The sequence below is a fragment of the Muntiacus reevesi genome, chromosome 6 (assembly GCF_963930625.1).
Source record: "Muntiacus reevesi chromosome 6, mMunRee1.1, whole genome shotgun sequence".
Taxonomy (NCBI): domain Eukaryota; kingdom Metazoa; phylum Chordata; class Mammalia; order Artiodactyla; family Cervidae; genus Muntiacus; species Muntiacus reevesi.
The window spans coordinates 105291935-105314010 of NC_089254.1; the positions used below are offsets into that span (position 1 = coordinate 105291935).

At 45.6% G+C, this 22076-nt stretch overlaps 1 protein-coding gene across 1 annotated transcript in view; it reads left to right on the top strand.

Moving 5' to 3' along the window:
* The window catches only part of CNTNAP2 (contactin associated protein 2), a 1529631-nt gene that overhangs the window by 1281925 nt on the left and 225630 nt on the right, over positions 1-22076 (top strand). Inside the window, exon 17 of the mRNA XM_065938525.1 lies at positions 3989-4207. Within this exon, the coding sequence (XP_065794597.1) occupies positions 3989-4207 (219 nt within the window). The remainder of the gene's footprint in view (positions 1-3988; positions 4208-22076) is intronic.

The window sequence follows — 22076 nt, forward strand, 5'->3', positions numbered from 1 at the left end:
CCACTAGTCATGTGCAGATGTGAGAACTGGACTATAAGAAAGGCTGAGCACAGAATTGATGCTTTCAAATTGTAGTGATGGAGAAGATTCTTGCGAGTCCTTTGGACTGCAAGGAGATGAAGCCAGTCGATCCTAAGGAAAATCAATCCTGAATATTCATTGGAAGGACTGATGCTGAAGCTGAATGTGAAAAGTTGACTCATTGGAGAAGACCCTGATGCTGGGAGAGACTGAGGGCAGGAGGAGACAGGGTTGACCAAGGATGAGATGGTTGGATGGCATCATCCACTCAATGGACATGAGTTTGAGCAAACTCCAGGAGACGGTAAAAGACAGGGAAGCCTGGCGTGCTGCAGTCCATGGGATCACAAAGAGTCAGACACGACTGAGCAACTGAACAACGAGGACTGTTCTCAGAGTCCCTCTTACTGCGCCCCGTTGGGGAGAGGGGACTGAGCTATAGTGGGCTCCTGGGGACCTTCTCTCCTTCTCTAGAGGGAAGTGTTGATGTTAAGAAGACCATGGTCCAGAGGCAGAAACAGGGGATCCAGTGTGACAAGCAGAGAGGGAAGCAGGGGTAATTTCCTGGTAGCTGTGGTCCTCAGGGTTTCTCCTAATGGTGACAACTTAAAGACCTGAACAAAAACCCATCATAGCAGGAGGAGAGGAGTGGAGAAAATTAGAGCAGCATCAGTCCCTCCAAGTCAAACCTTAGGGCTCAACTCAATTTATCCCTACATTATATTTCCCTGATGGCTGCTGATGCCTTTTGAAATGAAACCATCTTTCCTACTTAGCTCGGAAAGCCTTGTTCTCTGGCTATTCTGACAACTTACATTTAAAAAATGCATCTGCTAAAACACAGCACTGCAAGAACAGAACAAATTCAATCTTAAAACCTGAGGTTACATTTTTCCCATTGACTCATGCCAGAAATTCAGGGAAAGATCATTCCATCCGTGAGTCTCGTGATCGTTGACCTGCGTTCTCATCATAACTTGCATAGAAACCTTGGTGAAGGTCCCTCCAGTGACCCCGGAAGGCAGGAGCCCCTAATTCAGAGAAGAAATGTCACCAACACCCATGCAGCATCACCGTGGGTATTAAAATTAAAGTCCCCTTTCTAATGACATAAAGGAGCCAAATTCCCTGGTACAATGAGGTTGATTACACTGAGTTCTGTGTCTAATATCCCTGGAGCTCAATAGAGTAAATGCCTCCTCAGAGGGACCTGACCCAGGGGTGGTGAACAGTTTAGGTCCCAAGGGAATCTGGCTCACTGCGGTTTTTAAATTAGAAGTTTGATTGCTTGCAACATCATCTTGAAATGGTACCAGTGCAAAACAGCTGAATTTTTCATTAGCCTGGGGGAGAAAAAAATGACAGATATTTAATTAAACTGCTTGGCGATTCGTCAGAGGCTTTATTGATAGACAAAGGCACCAAATCACTTTCTAAGCAAAGTTAGACCCTCCAGTGATGTGGGGAATCTGTTCTGTCAGAAAGCATTCGCCAAGCTGAGAAGCTGGGACCCACATGCTGCCTTTCCATCACTCTGCCTTTCCTGCCAATGGCAGGAAAGAAAAAAAAAAAAAGTTTAAAAAAATGTGTTTATAAAGCACTCGGTGGTCACTGAGGAATTTAAAACCTAACATGTGAAGTAAGAAGGCTACTAACAGTTGAAGTTACCAGCGCACCCTCCTAACCCATTTTTCCATTGTTGGAGGGTGATTTAATCAAGGAGGTTGACTGGGAGCAGACCTAGGAAAATAAAAAGAGTGATTTGTGGTCAGTGCCGGAGGGGAAGTTTTGAGAAGGACCCGGCATCCCGGATGGTGAATGTTCAAGGTGTGCAGCAGGTGATTCCGGAAGGGGGTCTTCGGCAGGACCCACGCTGCCCTGGGCACAGCGCCAGGGGTCAGGAAGAGAGGCAGGTCACCCTCACTGCCTGCACAGTTCCCAGCTCCCAGGCTCTCCGGAGGAACTTTAACGATTAGATTGAAAGTGAAAGCATTAGAGGCTCAGTCGTGTCTGACTCTTTGCAACCCCGTGGACTGTAGCCCTCCAGGCTCCTCTGTCCAGGGATCCTCCAGGCAAGAACGCTGGAGCGGGTTGCCATGGCCTCCTCCAGGGGACCTTCCCAACCCAGAGATCTCATTACCAAAAAAGTATGCGTGGGGGGTGGTCTGGCTGCCTGCCGCTCATAAGCCAATAAACAGGCCAGGTTGGTGGAAAGGCAAGTTTGCTTTATTTCAGAGGCTGGCAACATCTGCCCAAAGGCTGACTTCCGCCCCCACCACAGCACGCAGGGGGTGAGAGCTTTTACAGACAGAGTTGGGAGGTGGGGAGAAACAGCACAGTCATCTCTAACATCATCTTCAGTTGGTCATCAGTGGTCTGACTAGCATCATCTTGGTTGTTCTCAATTCAGTTCAGTTCAGTCACTCAGTCATGTCCGACTCCTTGCAACCCCATGGACTGCAGTACGCCAGGCCTCCCTGTCCATCACCAACTGCCAGAGTTTACTCAAACTCATGCCTCTTTAGGTACAGTTAATCTTCAGTTCTGGGGTACACTTGTTCCCATTTCTTTGCAGTCGATTCTCAGAACTGTGGTAGCTCAAGTCCTGGGTACAGTCTGGCCATCATGTAGTTTACTTCTCCACCTGGGGTTTTGGTATCTCTAAGACAGCTCACAGGATGTGGCTCAGAATATTATCTACAGCCCTTGAGAAAGAACTAAAGGTCCTTGACTATGCTTAATGACTGCATTATTATTATCTAGTCTCCATAGACTGTTTTCCTTTATTTCAGCATCTCTAACTTCTCTGATTAAACTTTGACTAAAGTTTTCCATTGGCAGAGGACATGGTGGGGGGCAAGGACCATATGGCTCTGTTTCAGTCAAACTCAGGTGTCCTGCATCGCAGGCAGATTCTTTACTATCTGAGCCACCCAGAGAAACCCAACAACTAGATTAAGGAAATAAATTTTTGCGAATTCCCCCAAAGCAATAGCTCTCGACTCTAGGTATATATTAATATTTTCCAGGAAGCTTTTGAAAAACACCAACACCTAACCCAGACCAGCTGAGTGGGAATCCTGGGGATGGAGCTGCACACAGCTGTGTTTCGTAAAGCACTCGCATGACTCTGAAGTGCAGCCAGGGCCACAGGTCACGTCCTAGGAGGCACTGAAGAGTCCCAGAGTAGGTCGAGTTGGAAGATCTCAGGTTCTGGAAGCTGACAAGCCTGGTTCAGATCCTGACTCCACCACTCACTAAATTTAAGAAGCTCAACATAGACTTAAGTGTCCTAGGCTTCAGTTCTTTATTTGGAAAAACTCAATGAGGGCAACTTCTTGGTAAAATAAGAAAAGGGATGTATCCCTGGCCCCCAATCCAAGCGCACTTTCCTCCCCTTGGTTATAATTCATTAATGATGAATTGATGCTTTATCCCTCTTCCAAGAATTTTACCTTAGACCACTGTATATAATAGCAAGTGACAGGTGTAGATTGCTTTCTCTGTCTGCTTTGTTTTTGCTCTAGAAAAAGTGAAAGTGAAGTCGCTCAGTCAAGTCCAACTCTTTGTTACCCCCATGGACTATAGCCTACCATGCTCCTCCGTCCATGGAATTTTCCAGGCAAGAGGAAAATTGTAGGCAGAGGCTTTACCTTCTGAACCACCAGGGAAGCCTTAAGCTTTAAAACTATTTGGTATCTGGGAGGGAATACTGCTTCCCAGGTGGAGCTGCTGATAAAGAACCTACCTGCCAATGTAGGAGATGCAGTTTCGATCCCTAGGTCAGGAAGATCCCCTGGAGGAAGGGATGGCAACCCACTCCAATATTCTTGCCTGGGAAATCCATGAACAGAGGAGCCTGGTGGGCTACAGCGCTTGGGGCCGCAAAGGACACGCCTGAGCGACTTGGCACTCCCGCGTGCGTGCAGGGAATACTCATGTGGCTCTCCTGTCTCTGTTCCTCCAGCTGCCACGGAAGTGTCCTTTTCATTTGACGTCGGGAACGGGCCAGTGGAGATGGTGGTGAGGTCGCCCACCCCACTCAACGATGACCAGTGGCACCGGGTCACCGCGGAGAGGAACGTCAAGCAGGCCAGCCTGCAGGTGGACCGGCTGCCGCAGCAGGTCCGCAAGGCCCCAACAGAGGGCCACACCCGCCTGGAGCTCTACAGCCAGCTGTTTGTGGGTGAGTGAGGGACACGCCGCTCACCTTGGGGAGAGGAAACCCGCCTGCAGAGGCTCTGATGGAGATTTTTCTAAAGTGCCTTTGCCTCTTGTGGGCTCCCCTGAGACAATGGGGGACAAGGGACAGGACGCAGGAGCCCTCAATCTGGTGTCACTCTGCTTTCTGGAAGTCAGAGTCCTCATCTACAAGATGAGAGGGTGGCTAGGGTTTCTCTGAGGTCCCTGATCTGTGCAGTTTTAGGTTTATAGTTTTAGACCTTCACTGATGTCCTTATAGTCCATAGAGTCAAAGCTGTGATCTTTCCAATAGCCGTGTATGGATGTGAGAGTTGGACCATGAAGAAAGCTGGGCGCCGAAGAATTGATGCTTTTGAGCTGTGGTGTTGGAGAAGACTCTTGAGAGTCCCTTGGACTGCAAGGAGATCCAACCAGTCCATCCTAAAGGAGATCAACCCTGAATTTTCATTGGAAGGACTGATGCTAAACTGAAGCTCCAATACTTTGACCACCTGATGCTAACAGACGACTCATTGGAAAAGACCCTGAAGTGGGAAAGATTGAAGTCAAAAGGAGAAGAGGGCAGCAGAGGAGGAGATGGTTGGATGGCATCATCGACTCAATGGACATAGACTTGGGCAAAGTCCAGGAGATAGTGAGGGACAGGGATACCTGGTTTACTGCGTTCCACGGGATCAAAAAGAGTTGGACATGACTTAGCAACTGAACAACAATTCCTTAAATGATTTAGAGCACTCGTAACTGTGTAAAAGGTAGGATGCACAAAAGGGGAGGAGTGATGTAATGGGCTCCCTAAGTTCAGGTTTGCTTGAAATGAGAAGTAGAAATCCGCTCCATTGTCTGCCCAGCCTCAAAGTTCTAGGCAGAGGGAGATGGAGCCTTCTCCTTACATAGCATCTTCCCACAGAGGAAAGAGATCAACACTGAGAAGAAACTCAACCAGAGCAAAAAGTAAAGCACCCTTTGCAGGAAGTGGCTCCAGCCCCACAGTCTGGGCTCTGCTTCTGACACTTTCTAACTGAACCTAACATTATTTCCAAGCTATAACACCTGTGTCCATGGTTAGTGAGATCTTAAATTTTATTTTTCAGAATACTAATACTTTAGGCAATTTGCTAATCTTCCTCTGTTGATCGCAAAGAAAGCAAGTTTGAAGGACCCTGCGGCTGCCATACCACCTTAGACCTCCCCTCTGGGTGTGTGGGTGTTTGCTGGCGAAGTCAGTTGGCTGTGGTGGTCTCAGACCCAGTAAGGCAGGGTTGACCTGCCACCGGGGCTCTTAGGCAGTGGAGGTCAGAGTTCCCACGGTGTCATTCATAATTACGGTGGGATGCTTGAAGAATGTTAGAACCCCCAAGAAGACAGGTGAAAGTAGGTGGCTACTCCTTGGTGAAACATTGGTAAACTGGAAAAGTGTGAGCTTAGTCAATCAGTTCCAGAAGTAAGACTGACTAGAGAACAAGCCATTTGAATTTTTTTATTGTGGTAAAAGTCACATAATATAAAATATACTATTTTAACCATATTTAACTGCACAGTTCAGTGGCGCTAAATACATTCACATTGTTGTACAATTCTCACCATCATCCATCTTCTGAACTCTTCACCCTCCGAAACTGAAACTCTGTGCCCATTAAAGTAACTCCCCACCCCACTCCCAGCCCCTGGCATCTACCAGTGTGCTTTCTGACTCTATGAATTTGACTGTTCTAGGCACCTTATATAAGCGGAATCAAACAGTATTTGTCTGCATCTACCATATACTGGAATGCATTTTTTATTAGCATTGGAATGCATTTTAAGGTTAGCTTAATATATGTCCTACAAACAGATTGGACCCCTGTCTTCTTTCACCCCTGTGCTTTATAGTTGGTTCTCACTAGTTATCTATTTTATCCATAATAGTGTATATATATGGGCTTCCCAGGTGGCCCAGTGGTAAAGAATCCACCTGCCAAGCAGGAGACACAAGAGATGAAGGTTTGGTCCCTGGATGGGGAAGATCTCTTGGAGTAGGAAATGGCATCACAATCTATATGTCAGTCCCAATCTCCCAATTCATCCGACCCCCTTCCCCTGCGTGGTGTATATATTTGTTCTCTATGTTTGTGTCTCTATTTCTGCTTTGCAAATAGGTTCATCCGTACTGTTTTTTCTAAATTCCACATATATGCATTAATATTATTAAATACCAGGTCCACAAATTCCTGCTGAATATTGTGAGCAAATCTCCCCTTATCAATACCTCTTGGCCAGATCATGCAAATGTAAGTCTCTTCTTCTTAAACCCTGCTCATCCCAGGCATGCTGGGTAGATTCTACTTGGTTGTCATTATAACAGATGACCCTAATTGACCCAGGTTCTCATTTTTCTGAGATAACTTTGGATGCAGAGGTCCAATTTTACTTTTATCTCTTTCTGTCTACTGACTATAGTTATCTCCAACATTTTTGGAGACTAAGCAAAATTGTAAAATGAAGAAGGTAGAGAGAGTATTTATTATGGCCTTGGAAAGAATTTTGATTCATTTCAATGAGATGACCAGAGACAGCTTATAAAAAGAGCAGAGGAGAGGACTGAGGTCAGAATTCAACAGAATACTTAAGTGTACGGGACAGACAGAAAAACAGCATCTCAGGAAGAAGAATGAGGAGGGACGAAAAGAGCAAGCAAGGAAAAGACAGGAGAGCGGCTGTCACAGGGGGAGAGAGTTTCATGACATGGTTTGCTTATTACTGACAAATCATACCAAGTGCCATGCGTGAAATAGGGCTAAGAAAATATTCTTTGAGTTTAGCAATTATGAACCACTGTTGACCTTGGAGAGAGAAAAGGTTCACAGAAGTGGGCTGATGTGATGAGTCAGCAAGTTCCTTTCACTTGATGAGGAAGAGAAAGGTCCCCTGCCCCCGTTTCTAATTTCCTGTTATCTGAGATGTGGACGTGAGTCTCATCACCAAGACACAAGCTGTTTGAGCCAGTATGAGAAACGCTCTTCGAGCCAGTATGAAAAACATCTTCTGCAATAGAAGTCTACCCCAGGGGACGTGGGAGTGGGCTTGTTTTCAGAAAATAACAAATTCAACAGCTATGAATTCTGGAGCCAGTTACCCCAAGACTATTCAATAGGGATTCAGATAACCGGAAGCAGTTCTCAGTTCAGCTCTAATAACAAGAGTTATCACTTTTCCTCTTTTTCATCTAATAAAAATCTCCTTTTTCACCCAATCAAGGTGTTGGATTTGCTGTTTTCCAAACTTTCTTCTAACTTTAACCATTTAAGATTATGTCTTAAGAAGTGGTTTGAAAAGGTCTGAGTTGCCAATCACTCATAACATAACTGAGAAAGCTTCATAACTGAGTTGTGATCACTCATAACAACGCCAGCTCTGCCACTTAGCATCCGGAGACCACTGACAAGTTAGCCAGTGTTTCCATCAGACAGGAAGACAGTTCCTGCGTGTCAGGTGAGATGAGCCCGTGCGTGCTAAGCGCGCCATGGCATACCCGGCTCAGAGCCAGCACTCATTAACTGGGAGGTGTCTCACCACCCTTCCCTTGACCTTTTATTCCCTTAGCTTTCTCCTTCCACTGTGTCACGTTCACCCCCTCCTAGAGAACTCGCTTCCAACTGGCTTGTTTCTTCCCACCCCAAATATTCACCTGGGATCTCTTCAGCCCGCCAGCCCTGAAGGAAAGTTCATGGGCTAGATGCCCCTTGATATCCAAAATCAGTCTTCAGCCGCTCCACTCACCTGCCACAGTGGCCACAGAGCAGCTAGCCAGGGCGCAGGAATTTTCTCACCAAGATGGTGAGTGAACGTCCACCTGCCAACATCGCCCAGCAACACTGTCTTCAGCAGAGACGTGACCGGAGCTGACAGAGGGCTTCTAGAGGTGGACAGGCATAAAGCTCAGCCTAGAGCTAAAACAGACCCAGGGTCGTTCTTGGCTTTGGACCCAGAGTGGACTCCCAGGATGCCCACCCTCCACCCGCTGCCTTTGTTAACCAGAGCCGGGCTCCCGTCTCCTCTTCCACTAAAAAAACGAGGACTCAGTTCTCATCACCCCGCCGGTAAGAGGTAACTAGAAGGTGCCATGAAAAGCCGGTTAACACAAGTTGTTTGGAAGTTATGGGAATCCAGCTATGATGGTGGTTTAGTGAAAAGGTCATTTTAAAATGAAAAGTGACACAGGGAAGAGAAGAGCGGTTGCTGGTGCTTTTCAGAAAGCACCAGAAGCTTTCTCGTGTCTTTGGTCCACAATGAGCGAGTAGCCTGAGATGTGTTCCCGCGTAGCCTGCAGAGGCCTGTGAACCATGAGAGGCTCTGACCTGCAGCCTCCATGCAGCCACAGGCCAGATTTTACCCAGTGGGTGGAGAAGAGCAGACACACTCGAGGTCATTATCTCAGTACAAACAACACCAGGCTGCACAGAGCCCAGGTTGGCAGAGAGACCTGCCAATGAGTCCAGAGTCCTGGCCGCCGAAGCTGCAGCGGCCGGGCTGGAAGGGAACAGGGGTCTGGCGGACCCTCAGCCTGGAGCCCGGCGGCTGGCCTGGGGCAGGGTCAGCGTGAGCCTTCGGGGACAGGTGAACAGGCTCGCTGGGATCGGCGGGGCTGGTGCAGGAGTATGCAACAAAATCCACCCAGGCCAAAGTGTGGAACTGTTCTTGGCAGTGGTTTAAGGAGAAGGCCAGCTTTCAGGAGAGCTGTTGACTCCAGGGGGATGTCAAGCTGCTCCTAAGGACTCCTTGAGTAAGATGGGTGGTGGTAGTGGTTGAGTCGCTAAGTCGTGTCTGACTCTTGTGACCCCATGGACTGTAGCCTGCCAGGCTCCTCTGTCCATGGTTAGGTCCTCTTAACTATGACAGATGTTCGGGCCCAACTCACTTGACTCTGACCTCTTCTGATATCCCTCTGGAAGATAAAGGGGGCCAAGCCTTTTGTGCAAGATGTCACCCTGAAAGAAGCTGGGAAATAGTCCTCCATCCTTCAGGATCCTCTGTGCTGTCCGGGGGCCTGGCCCGTGTGCGATGGGAGAAGCACCATCTTTGGGAGGAAGTCCCAGCCCATGGGAGCAGGAGGCCTGCAGCCGCCTCTTTCTCTGCCAGACAGTGTGTCCATCAGGAAGATTTTCTCCTGAGTGACAGCTTGAGTTTATGGCAGAGTCGAGGTTTGTTAGATAGACTTATACGCAAAGGGGACCAGCGTGCGAGGACCATTCTCTGGGCTACGCTTGGCGAGCAGCCCTGGACAACTGCCCATGCCCCTGAACCCAACAGTGTGGCTGGTTCGGTCAGCTGCTCCTCACATCCTCGGCATTTCAGACTCATGGCTGTCTGAAACTGGCAAGGTGACTGAGGGAGTAAAGAGAAAATCAGCATTTGTATGCAAGGGAGAAAAATGGAATTGAGTGCATGAAGTGCACTCAAATCTGTGTATGAATAAAATGGCTCTTTCTAGTATCTGAAAAGTATATGATAAAAAATATACAATCCAGACTGAAAGAATTAAAACACAGGAAAGACGTCGGTTGTTCCCATTTCCCGCAAATTCGAATCCATAGCAGCAACATAACAAACTGGCAGAGACGTCCCAGGTGATACTTAGGCCAAGTGCTCACATGCTTTATTTACATCAATTAATCCGCCTTAGAACCTTAAAAGTAGGTACTGTTTTCTTTTCACAGTGAAGAAATTAATGTAGAGGTTAGTTAACAGCCCAAGGTCAGGCAGCTGGTAAGAGACAAGAAATGGAATTTGATCCCAGGTTTTCCCGGTAGTCATGTGTGGATGTGAGAGTTGAACCATAAAGGAGGCTGAGCGCTGAAGAATTGGTGCTTTCAAATTGTGGTGCTGGAGAAGACTCTGAGAGTCCCTGGGACAGCAAGGAGATCAAATCAGTCAACCCTAAAGGAAATCAACCCTGAATATTCACTGGAAGGACTGATGCTGAAGCTGAAACTCCAATACTTTGGCCACCTGATGTTAACAGACAACTCATTGGAAAAGACCCTGATGCTGGGAAAGATTGAAGGCAGGAGGAGAGGGGGCAACAGAGGATGAAATGGTTGGTTGGCTTCACTGACTCGATGGACATGAGTTTGAGCAAACTCCTGGAGGTAGTGTAGGACAGGGAAGCCTGGCGTGCTGCAGTGCCTGGGGTTGCAAAGAATCAGACACGACTGAAAGAACTTAGCATGCATACACATCTCAAAGGAGCAGAGAAAGAATAAATGCTCTAAGAATAGGAGCACAGAGTCTATGGTCAGAAGAAACATATCTGAAGTTGAGCCAAGCTGAGGAGAGTGTTAAGGCCATCTTGATCATCTCTACTGTAAATCCCTCATCTGGGGAGCGACTCTGGCCCATGACGTATTTGGAAAAGTGTGATGGCTTTGGAGCGCTGCCTTCAGCTCCGGTTGCAGTCACGGCTGACCACAGTGCCTGGGAGAACCAGCCCCCAAAATCTTGCACCCCCAGATGATAGCTGTACCCCACTATGAAATGCAGCTGTCAGTCACAGGGCCTGTAGGAGGAGACTCAGCATTCAGGCGGAACTCCAGTCAGTGGGCTTGAGTCAGCCCCGGCAGGTGGTCTGTGGATCACATTCAAGTCTCAGAAGCAAAGATCAAGGCAGGCAGGGACTCACCATCTGACACGTGCACAAACGGCTTGGATGAACAAGAGAATTTTATGCCGAAGCACTGATGGCAGGGGACGAACAAGATGTCTTACTTGAGAGTCTCTCTGATGCAGAAATAAGCTGCTTTTCTCTTTATCTCTTTTGGTAAACCCTTTACGAAGGTGGGCAGAGTCAACACGGAGCTCTCTAGAGCTGTGTCCAGAACAGGACCGTCTGGCTTCCTCCAGGCTCTCAGGAGCAGCTCACATGCCCTCCTTCCTGAAATACATTCTTTTCTTAGAGTCCATGGCACGTGGCATCCACTTTCCCTCGACCTCACTGGCCACAACTCAAGTCTATCCTATGAGTTCTTTCTCTCTCACTAAATGTTGGCACATCAGACTCAGAAGCTTCTTCCCCAGCCATCCATTTCCCTGGGTGATCTCATCCAGTCCAATGACTCCAATACTTAGACACCAGTAACTCTGAAATGAGCGTATTAAAAAGCAGAGACATCACTTTGCCAACAAAGGTCCATATAGTCAAAGCTATGGTTCTTCCAGTAGGCATGAATGGATGTGAGAGTTGGATCATACAGAAGGCTGAGCACTGAAGAACTGATGCTTTCAAACTGTGGTGCTGGAGAAGACTCTTGAGAGTTCCCTGGACTCAAAGCATATCAAACCAGTGAATCCTAAGGGAAATCAACCCTGAATATTCCATTGGAAGGACTGATGCTAAAGCTGAAGCTCCAGTACTTTGGCTACCTGATGCGAAGAGCTGTCTCAATGGAAAAGACCCTGATACTGGGAAAGATTGAAGGTGGGAGGAGAAGGGGACGACAGAGGATGAGATGGGTGGATGGCATCACTGACCCAATGGACATGAACTTGGGCAAACTCTGGGAGATGGTGAGGGTCAGAGGAGCCTGTGTGTGCTGCAATCCATGGGTTTGCAAAGAGCCAGATATGACTTAGCAACTCTGCAGTCAAAAGCTCCAGGCCTCACTCTTCCCGAAAACTCTACATCCAAGTACAAGACTGTCTTGTCAGCAACAGGGGATGTCTGGTGTCATCTCAGAATAAATATGGCAGGGAGAATTCCTGGTACCTGCCCCAAACCTGCTCTTCCACCAGCCTTCCCATCTCAGTAAAGGATATCACCCTTCACCCATTTCTGCTTGAGCCCAAAATTTGGCTTTAGCCTTGGTGTCCTTTTTCCCTCTTCACTGCCCATCAATAGTGAGTCTTATGACTGCATCCATCTAGACTGTGCCCCAAATGCATCCACTGCTGTCTCAGGCCACGGGGCCCACTCTTGTCGAAGCCATGCTGGTTTCTTGCTTGGACCAGTCTCCCAACTGGTCTCCAGTTTTGGTATGTTCCTTAAATGCACCAAGCCTATTCCCACTTTAGAGCATTTACACTCCCATTACCTGAAGCTCCTCCCCAGACATCAAAGCTGGCTCCTTTTTTTTATTGAAGTAGGGACTTCCCTGGTAGCCCACCTGGTGAAGAGTCTGCTTGCCAGTGCAGGAGATGGCAAGGGATGCAGGTTTGGTCCCTGGGTCAGGAAGATCCCCTGGAGGAGGGCGTGGCAACCCACTCCAGTATTCCTGCCTGGAAAATTCCATGTACAGAGGAACCTGGCAGGCTATAGTCCATGGGGTCGCAAACTCTCAGACACAACTGAGCACGCACACACACACACACACACACACAGTTGATTTATATTATTATATTAGTTTCAAGTGTATAGCATAGTGGCTCAATGGTTTTTATAAATTATATATTTTTAAATTATTACAAAATAATGGTTATATTTCTCTGTGCTGTACAATATATCCTTATTGCTTACTTATTTTGTACATATATTAATAGTAGTTTGTGTCTTTCACTCCGCTGCCCCTATCTTGCCCCTCCCCTCTCCCCATTGGTAACTACTGGTTTGTTCTCTATATTTGAGTCTGTTTGTGTATTGTCGTATATATTTATTTGTTTTATTTTTTAGATTCCACTGTAAGTGACAATATACAGTGTTTGTCTTTCTCTGTTTCACTTATTTCACCAAGCCTAATACTCTCTAGGTACATGCATCTTATTGCAAAATCCAGAATTTCATTCTTTTTATGGCTTAGTAATATTCCATTGTGTATATGTACCATATCTTCTTCGTCCATTCATCTGTTGTTGGACACTTAGGATGATTCCATATCTTAAAGACTCACTCCTTCTTGTCATTCAGTCTCAGCACTCTACCTCCTCAGAGAGGCCTTATCTGACCACCTAATCTAACATAGCCAGTCATTTGCCATTCTACTTTCTCTTTAGAACTTGTGATATTTTTGTTTATTTTTGTGTCCTTCCCCTAGAAGTGAAACTACATGGCAAGAGAGACTTAGAAGAACACTGGGGTAGTTGCCCAGTGGATTTGCTGGAGCAATAACATGAATGAATAAGCAATTTATATTTTTGTTACTACTCTGAATTAACAGGCTTCCCTCATAGCTCAGTTGGTAAAGAATCCGTCTGCAATGTAGGAGACTCCAGTTCAATTCCTGGGTTGGGAATATCCCCTGGAGAAGGGATAGACTACCCACTCCAGTATTCTCAGGCTTCCCTTGTGGCTCAGATGGTAAAGAATCCACCTGCAATGCAGGAGACCTGGGTTCGATCCCTGGAGAAGGGAAAGGCTACCCACTCCAGTATTCTGGCCTGGAGAATTCCAGGGACTATACAGTCCATGGGGTCACAAAGAGTTGGACACGACTGAGCAACTTTCACTTTCACTGAGTTAACAGTCACATTGCCATCATTGGAAATACCTTTTTCCTTGGGTACCACAGACTGAAATCAAGCATGACTGAAGCCTAAAAATGAGTCACAGAAAAATTCATTTGATGAAAGATAGCATCTCAGATCATTCTAGGCCCTAAATGGAGTTTTCAGTCTCTCTCTCTCAAATCGAGGTCTCAGACTGCTAGCTGGGACCCTCATAGTTTCTGCCCCAACTCTTAAAATTGATCTCCTGGTTCTCTTCCAAACAGAGGTGAGGAGAGATGTCATAATTAGAAACCACTTACACAGATAAAATAATAAAAGAAAAAGATGTGCTGGATATAATCTAGTTTTAAAAAATCACTAGATGAAATCAGTAAACTATCTACAAAACAAATATGCAAGCAAAATACAGAAGCCTCTCCATGGAATGTCACTCCATCACAGCTGTACTCTGCAAGGATTGTCAGCACATTTATTCTTTTCTTAACATGACTGCCTTCACCACGCTGTGCCATGAAGTCACATGTGAGGTGTCTGCTCTCTTCTAAGTAAAACAACCCTCTCCCTGCCAACCTCACAGGCCAAGGAGGGTCCTTCCCCACTAGCAGTCACCATATGCTTTCCTGCTCTTTGTCTTTTAATGATCAAAACTAATTAACTTTTGCAATCCCAGCTGTCTATTTTACAATTAGAGTTTTAACATATTAAGTAAGTTATGATAGACAAAATTTTTACCTTTCTTACATATACTTCCAACATAATCAAATTGACAGTGTGCTTTCAACATCTATCTCCAATAGATGGTCTTGTTTTTCAGTCACTCAGTCGTGTCCAACTCTTTGTGACCCCATGAACTGCAGCATGCCAGGCTTTTCTGTCTTCACTATCTCCTGGAGTTTGCTCAAATTCAAGTCCATTGAGTCAGTGATGCCATCCAACCATCTCATCCTCTGTCATCCTCTTCTCTTCCTGCCCTCAATCTGTCCCAGCATCAGGGTCTTTTCCAATAAGTCAGCTTTTCATATCAGGTGGTCAAAGCATTGAAATTTCAGCTTCAGCATCAGAACTTCCAATAAATATTCAGAGTTGATTTCCTTTAGGATTGACTGGTTTGATCTCCTTGCTGTCCAAGGGACTCTCAAGAGTCTTCTTCAGCACCACAATTTAAAAGCATCTTCAGTGCTCAGCTTTCTTTATGGTTCAACTCTCATATCTGGAAAAACCATAGCTTTGACTATCCAGACCTTTGTCAGCAAAATAATGTCTGCTTTTAATACACTCCCTACCTATTTCCATAGGCACTCAGCTAATTTTTGACAACAGAGATTCCATGTTTAGAAACTTTTAGAAAGAGATTTTATGGTCAAATGCTCTACTACTGAGCTCTAACCCCTTTAAAGAGAGATTGTGAACCTAAGAAAGCAGCCAAAAGATGCTGAAGCTGAAGCTCTAATACTTAGGCCACTGATGCGAAGAGCCGACTCATTAGAAAAGATCCTGATGCTGGGAAAGATAGAAGGGGATGAAAGAGACCAAGATGGTTGGATGGCATCACCGACTCAATGGACATCAGTTTGAGCAAGTTCCAGGAGATGGTGAAGGACAAGGAAGCCTGGAGTGCTGCAAAGAGTCAGACACGACTGAATGACTGAACAACAAGAAAGCAGCCAGACCTACTGTTCGTTCACCTTCCATTTAAAACACCTCATGTTCCACAAGAACAGAAGTTTCAAGGATTCTGAGGTCTTTCATTCCAATTTTCTTATAGCTGTTGGAATGGTCCAGTTCGGAAAAGATATTTTAATGTAAAGGCATGCATGCATGCTAAGTCACTTCAGTTGTGTCCAACTCATTGCAACCCTATGGACTGTAGCCGCCAGGGTCCTCTGCCCGTGGGATTCTCCAGGCAAGAATATTGGAGTGGGTTGCCATGCCCTCCTTCAGGGGATCTTCCCAACCCAGGGATCAAACCCAGGTCTCCCGCATTGCAGGCAGATTCTTTACTGCCTGAGCCACCAGGGAAGCCCCACTATGTGTATATCCACTCTTTCTTTATTCCATCCCATAGTGACGAATACTTGTCTCCTGAACTCTTTGCTTCTACAAATAACCATTCAGCAAGTCTATTTGTGCATGTCCCCTTGTTACCTGCATATGAGGTTTTCTCATGTGAACACACATTCATCTGTGTATGCCCAGGAGAATTACTGAGACGTAGGGTATGTACATACTTAATTTCTCTAAGTACTGCTCGTCTGATCACATTCTGAGTGTAAATGTCAAACTAACATTGGTATTAATAGCTCTGTATGCTTTGAGACTATATGTTCATAATCCTTTTGATTTATTGCTCCTCTTACAGGTATGTAATTTCCATCTTTATTCCTTCTGATGTTTTTCATCGCACAATTTTATTTCTACTCTTAAAACTACTGTGCAATTCTTCTTGTTGTTAATGTTTGCCTGGTGTTTTTATGTGGGTGTTGGAATCCTTTTACTTAAATGTGTGTCTTAGATAGTATAATGCTGAATCTTTTCTAAATCTAATTTGAGAATCTCTGTCTTTTTATTCATTTATTGTAACTACTGTTATATCAGGGTACACTTTCTGCCACCTAACCCTGCGTTTTCAATTTACAATGTTTTCTTTATTTGCTCACCCACCGTAGAATCTATTACCTTTCACTGGTTAGTGAAGTGAAAGTCGATCAGTCCTGTCAGACTCTTTGCAACCATGGATATACAGTCCATGAAATTCTCCAGGCCAGAATACTGGAGTGGGTAGCCTTTCCCTTCTCCAGGGGATCTTCCCAACCCAGGGATTGAACCCAGGTCTCCTGCATCGCATTCTTTAAAGTTGGATTCTTTACCAACTGAGCTATCAGATAAACCCTTCACTGGTTAAACTGAATATTATTCTATTGATTTAAAAGTTGTATGTTCTATTTTCACTCCTTTGGCAGCTATGCCTAACTTCTTAAGACTCACGCTTATGTTTTGTCTTGATCATCTACAAAACCAAATTGATATCTCTATTCTGAATGAGACCAAGAACCCTCTGACCTCCTTTGCCACCTCACCACTTGCTGTGTTGACATCGTCTATGGTTTTAATTGCAGAATCTTATGAATATCCTTATTTTAACTGCTTATGAAAAAACATTAATATTAGCGGTTTTCTTTTCACTTTTATTTCCCACACTTATCTACTCTTGGATTTATTTTTCTTTTTACTCAAGAGCAGTTTTTTCTAAAACTTCATAGATGAGTCCTTCAGAGTCTCATATGCTGGTGAATGTCTATTTAAATCAACACTGTGAGAATAGTAGTCCGTTGTCTTTTACAGGCAGTGTTGATACTGAGAAATGAGATGTAACTTGCATTCTTTTCCTTTACTATGTCTTAACTTCATTATAATGCATCAGTTCTTAACCTTTTGGGAGCAATTAGGTACCTTCTACATATCTCTTCCCAAGGAAATGTTTTCTATGAATAAAAGTCACAAAATTATAAAAGAAACCAATACACTTATCAAAGCACTTAAAACAGCACATTCATTTTACAATAATAATATGTTTGCTCATTACCAGTACTTTAAATAGTAGGACATAGAATCAAGTCTTATAACTGCTCATAACTCATAATTTCAAATTCATCATGGTCTTTATGATTATGATATTTCCAAAAATCTACAACATAGAAAATCTATGATTTTTTGGTTAAAAATAGTGATACAAAAGTAGCTAATGCTACTGTGATTTTTCCTACATTTATAATTGAAGCAAATGCTGAATTTCTTTTAGAGGTTAGTGAAAAATGATCCTGTAAGCAAGCCTTTCCCATCTGTGTTCTCAAGCCTTGTGACTCGTTTTATGAACAACTGGAGTGGTGGGCCTCTGGTTATGTGAGAACTACAGCTGTAGGTGTAGGTGGAAGAGATTTTTTTTCTTAAAAAAATCTCCGTTCATCACTTCATGGGCTCCTTCATTCTAAGTCTAATATTGTTTATTCTAGAAAATTCTGGCCCCTTAATTCTTCACATAGTTCCATCTTGTGTCGTTCTTTTCTCTTCCTCTGAGGTTATTGTCATGTAAATAGTGACACTTCTGCATCCACCCTCCATAACTCTTCTTCCTTCTTTCACTCTCCTTGTCCTTTACAGTCGACCTCGAGGAGGACTGACTGACCCAGGCTCCCAACCCACTAAAGTGTTCTGCTCTATCTATTCTGTTCTTCGACAGTTTCGGGTGTTTCGTTCTCAGTACCCCCAGCCACTTCACCTTCGTGAACAGCTTGTTATCGCCCATGTCTCCATCCTGAAGGAATCCTGATGCTCACTTACAGCCGCATCACGTCAGTGCGACGATGATGACGTCAGCGCGACGATGATGACGTCAGCGCGACGCATGTCGACGTCAGTGCGACGATGTCGACGTCCGTGCAATGATAACGACGTCTGCTGGGTTAGCTGTCTGTTAGCTGCCTGTCCCAACACACACAGCCCGAGCTGTTGTCCACCCTGCATAGTGTCTGCCCTCCTCAGGGGCCCTGTCAGCTCACGTGTGTCCCGCCGAGATCACCGAGTGACTCTTCTGCTCTCGTCGCCCTGGGGAGAAGCACGCGCCTGGGCCCCGAGCTGGGCTCCTCGTGCAGAGTCGAGGGTGGGAGGAAGCGCCCACCCCGGGATGTAGAGCTGCCCGTGCCGCCCTGTCCCAGCCCCTCCTGTGCCCACCTCGGCGCCTCCCTCACTCCCCACACCCGGCTTCAGAGGGGCTACCCCCTCCAGCGTGACCCTTAAACCAGTGCTGGGTCTTCACCTGCTGAACCCATTCTCTCACCGCCCGCTCCCTCACTAATAATGACCAGGTGGATTCTTTACCAACTGAGCTGTTGACAGGAAGGTCTCAAAAATAACCCAATCAAACAGGCCTTTCCGATTTTCCTCTCCTCCTTGGCCTCGGGTATCGTTTAAGACGCATAAGCACACCTTCCAGGCAGCCCTGAACTCAGACCACCCGCGGTTCTGTCCTCAGCCTCTCCAGCTCCCAGCTCCCCTCCCACTCCATCCCAACCCTCGCTTCTTTTTCTGCTGCCTCCCATCTTGGGAGCTCATGCAGCCTGGGAAGTTGGTGATCAGAGCTGTGCTGATCCCTCCCAGATCCATAAATCCAGCCTGTATCTGGGACTGAGGTCTGCAAATGCTTGCTTGGAGCCTGAGAGTGAGAGTGAGCTAACAGCTGTGATTCTTGGCTCTAGATGAAACAGCTCTGATTCTTGTCTGTGTGTGCGTGAGAGAGAGAGAGAGAACACCGGACGTAAGACCAACAGAAAGAAGATGCTAATTTTGCTCCAAAGATGAGCAGAACTCTCCTGCAGGACACATCACATTGAGCGTAGTGCATGCTGTTGCTTCAGTCCTATCTGACTCTTTGTGACCCCATGGACTGTAGCCCACCAGGCTCCTCTGTCCATGGGATTCTCCAGACCAGAATACTGGAGTGGGTTGCCATGCCCTTTTCCCCAGTATCTTCCCAACCCACCGATGCACACCTCCAATGTCTCCTGCATTGGCAGGTGTGTTCTTTACCACTAGCGCCACCTGGGAAGGTATTTGTAAAAGAAATGTTTAGACAGAGTTGTAAGCTAGTGTATTTGAAATTTGGCTTTGTATTGAAGCTTACTGAAGTAACTATTAATAATTTAAAATATCGATTCTGCTGGGATCTGGAGGTTTATCACCAGACCTTCTGTCTGCCCCCACTTCCTCGAGGGACTTGGAATCATAAGACCCACTGCAATGATGGTCCTCTGAAATAGCACTGTCAGATCAAGTGTAGAGAAATAACCAACTTCCTCCCATCAGGAGCCAGAGCTCATCACTGCTCTGATTTTGAAAATGAAATATGAAACTTTTGCTTCATATGACAAGAAAATATGTATATATGACTTCAAGGATAGCATGAAGCAAGCGTCTCCTCTTTGTGGCCTAGTGACCAGGTTGAGCATCCATATGTCTAAATTTCTGATTCTGAACTCTGAGTGTTACATTCCCCTTCAAGCTTCAGCCATCCCAGGACAGTTCTCTGCCGAGGGTAGATGATTTATCTCAGATAGTAATCATTCTGTTAGCATTTACCATACCTAAGCACAGCAATGCCTAGAAACTTGTTAAAAAGCTGGAGAAGAGTCCCTCATGATGCAAACCCAAAATCAAGATGTAGCTACAGCATTGCAAGAGTGCTGACTTACCCAGGGAACTCTACTCAATACTCTGTAGTGACCTATATGGGAAAAGAATCTAAAAAAGAGTGTATATATGGATCAGCTGTACATATACATATGTGGACACCACAAACTAACACAATGTTGTAAATCAGCTATACTCAAATTAAAAATATATATATATATTTTTTAAAGAGTGCTGACTTAATAGCTAGAAAGCCCAGGGGTGAACTATGGCCTCTTACTAACTGTGTGCTTATGTGCATGCTAAGTCAATTCAATTCTGTCTGATCTGACTCTTTGCAACTCTATGGATTGTGACCTGCCGGGCTCCTCTGTCCATGGGGATTTTCCAGGCAAGAATACTGGAGTGGGTTGCCATGCCCTTCTCCAGGGGATCTTCTTGACCCAGGGATCAAACCCACATCTCTTATACCTATGTAACTCTGGACAACTCCATTCTCTTGGTCTCAGTTTCCTTACCTGTAAAATAAAAACAATAATATTAATTCTCTTTGAGAGTGATTACAAAAATGTAAAGTTTGAAACAGTACCTGGCAAAACTAGCATTCAATTAATAACAGTTTTTTAAATAGCTAATACTTTAGTGTCCTTGCCCTGCCACCATGGCCTCTGGAATGAATAAGGACCGCTTAGCACCATCCCCATCAGAGAACAATTCACATTCAGATGCATATGAGTGCCCTCTGCTCCCAGAAACCCAGTTATCTTCTCCATCTCGATTTTGAAGTTTTCTTCTAGTTTAAATACTTTGGATTCACCTATTTTGCATGTCCTCCACTCAGAGGACATAGGAAATTCATGCAGTGATAATGAACTTTAAAAAGATCCATCCTATTGAATGATGTTACAAATGAGAACTCAGGAGCTTTATCTGAAGAAGCAATCCCCCAAAGCCCCGCTCTAGAGTATGGATAAACATTTTCATGTATGCCCTCCAATATCCAACTGATACAGGCATCCCTGATCAGTACTTGTCAATCGCGCAGCTCTACACTGAGTAACAACATAAGCCCATATCCTTGAAGTCCCTCCACTACCAAAGAATCTAGGCCATTCTGAGGTCCTCAGCTTAACCAGATAGCTGGATTTTTACTTAACTCGTCTGTACTGACACTACAAGGTTTTTTCCATGTTCAAGTTGACAGTCAAGACCTAAGAGACATGAATGCTAACATGGAAAACAGGAAACACGGCAGAAGCAGCATCAGTCACTCTGGGGGGCCCAGCCTGTCCAAGCACCAAGTACATAACTGCTTTTGCCCCCTAACCTGCACGACCAGGTCTGACTGCAGTGGAGAAGAGTCAGGGTCTTGGTGGATCACCTGGACGCAGGAATCTCAGCTCTGGTTCTTATCAGTATTTTATGCCAGCCAGTCATGTGTTCAATGCCTCTACGCCAACTCAGGTGGTACAGTGGTAAAGAATCCGCATGCCAATACAGGAGACCTGAGTTCAATTCCCGAGTCAGGAAGATCCCCTGGAGAAGGAAATGGAAACCCACTTCAGTATTCTTGCCTGGGAAATCCCATGGACAGAGGGGCCTGGTGGGCTACAGTCCATGGGGCCCCAAAGAGTCAGACATGACTTAACAACTGAGCGCATGCCAGCTCACAGCTCCCCCGATCTGGATGCAGTTCCCCACAGCAGACAAGAGAAGAAAAACACTCAACCTAACCCTAAACCTCCCAAGGAAATAGTCCAGTTAGACAATAGGAACGTGGACTCCAAGGTCACTCTCTCTCAGACAGGCCTGGACCAGCCCAAGCTTGAAGTTAACCCTTTACTCACTATACTAGTCTGCTCATTCTGCCCTGAGAAAATATCACAGACTGTGGCTTAAACAGCAGAAATCCATTTCTCACAGTTCTGGAAGCTGGAAGTCCAAGATCAAGGTGCTGGCAGGGGTGGTTTCTCCTGAGGCCTCTCTCCTTGGCTAGCTCACATGTATCTTCTCACATGCCCGTTTTATATGTGCCTGCATCCTGGAACCTCTTCCTCTCCTGACAAGGGACCCCCCTCAGATTAGATTAGGGACCACCCTTGTGTCCTCATTTACTCTTAGTTACCTCTTTAAAGGTCCAACCTCCAAATGTAGTCACAGTGGGCATTGGGGCTTCAACATAGGAATTTTGGGGTGACAAAATGCTCATGGGGTCGCAAAGAGTCAGACACGACTGAGCAGCTGAACTGAAAACACTC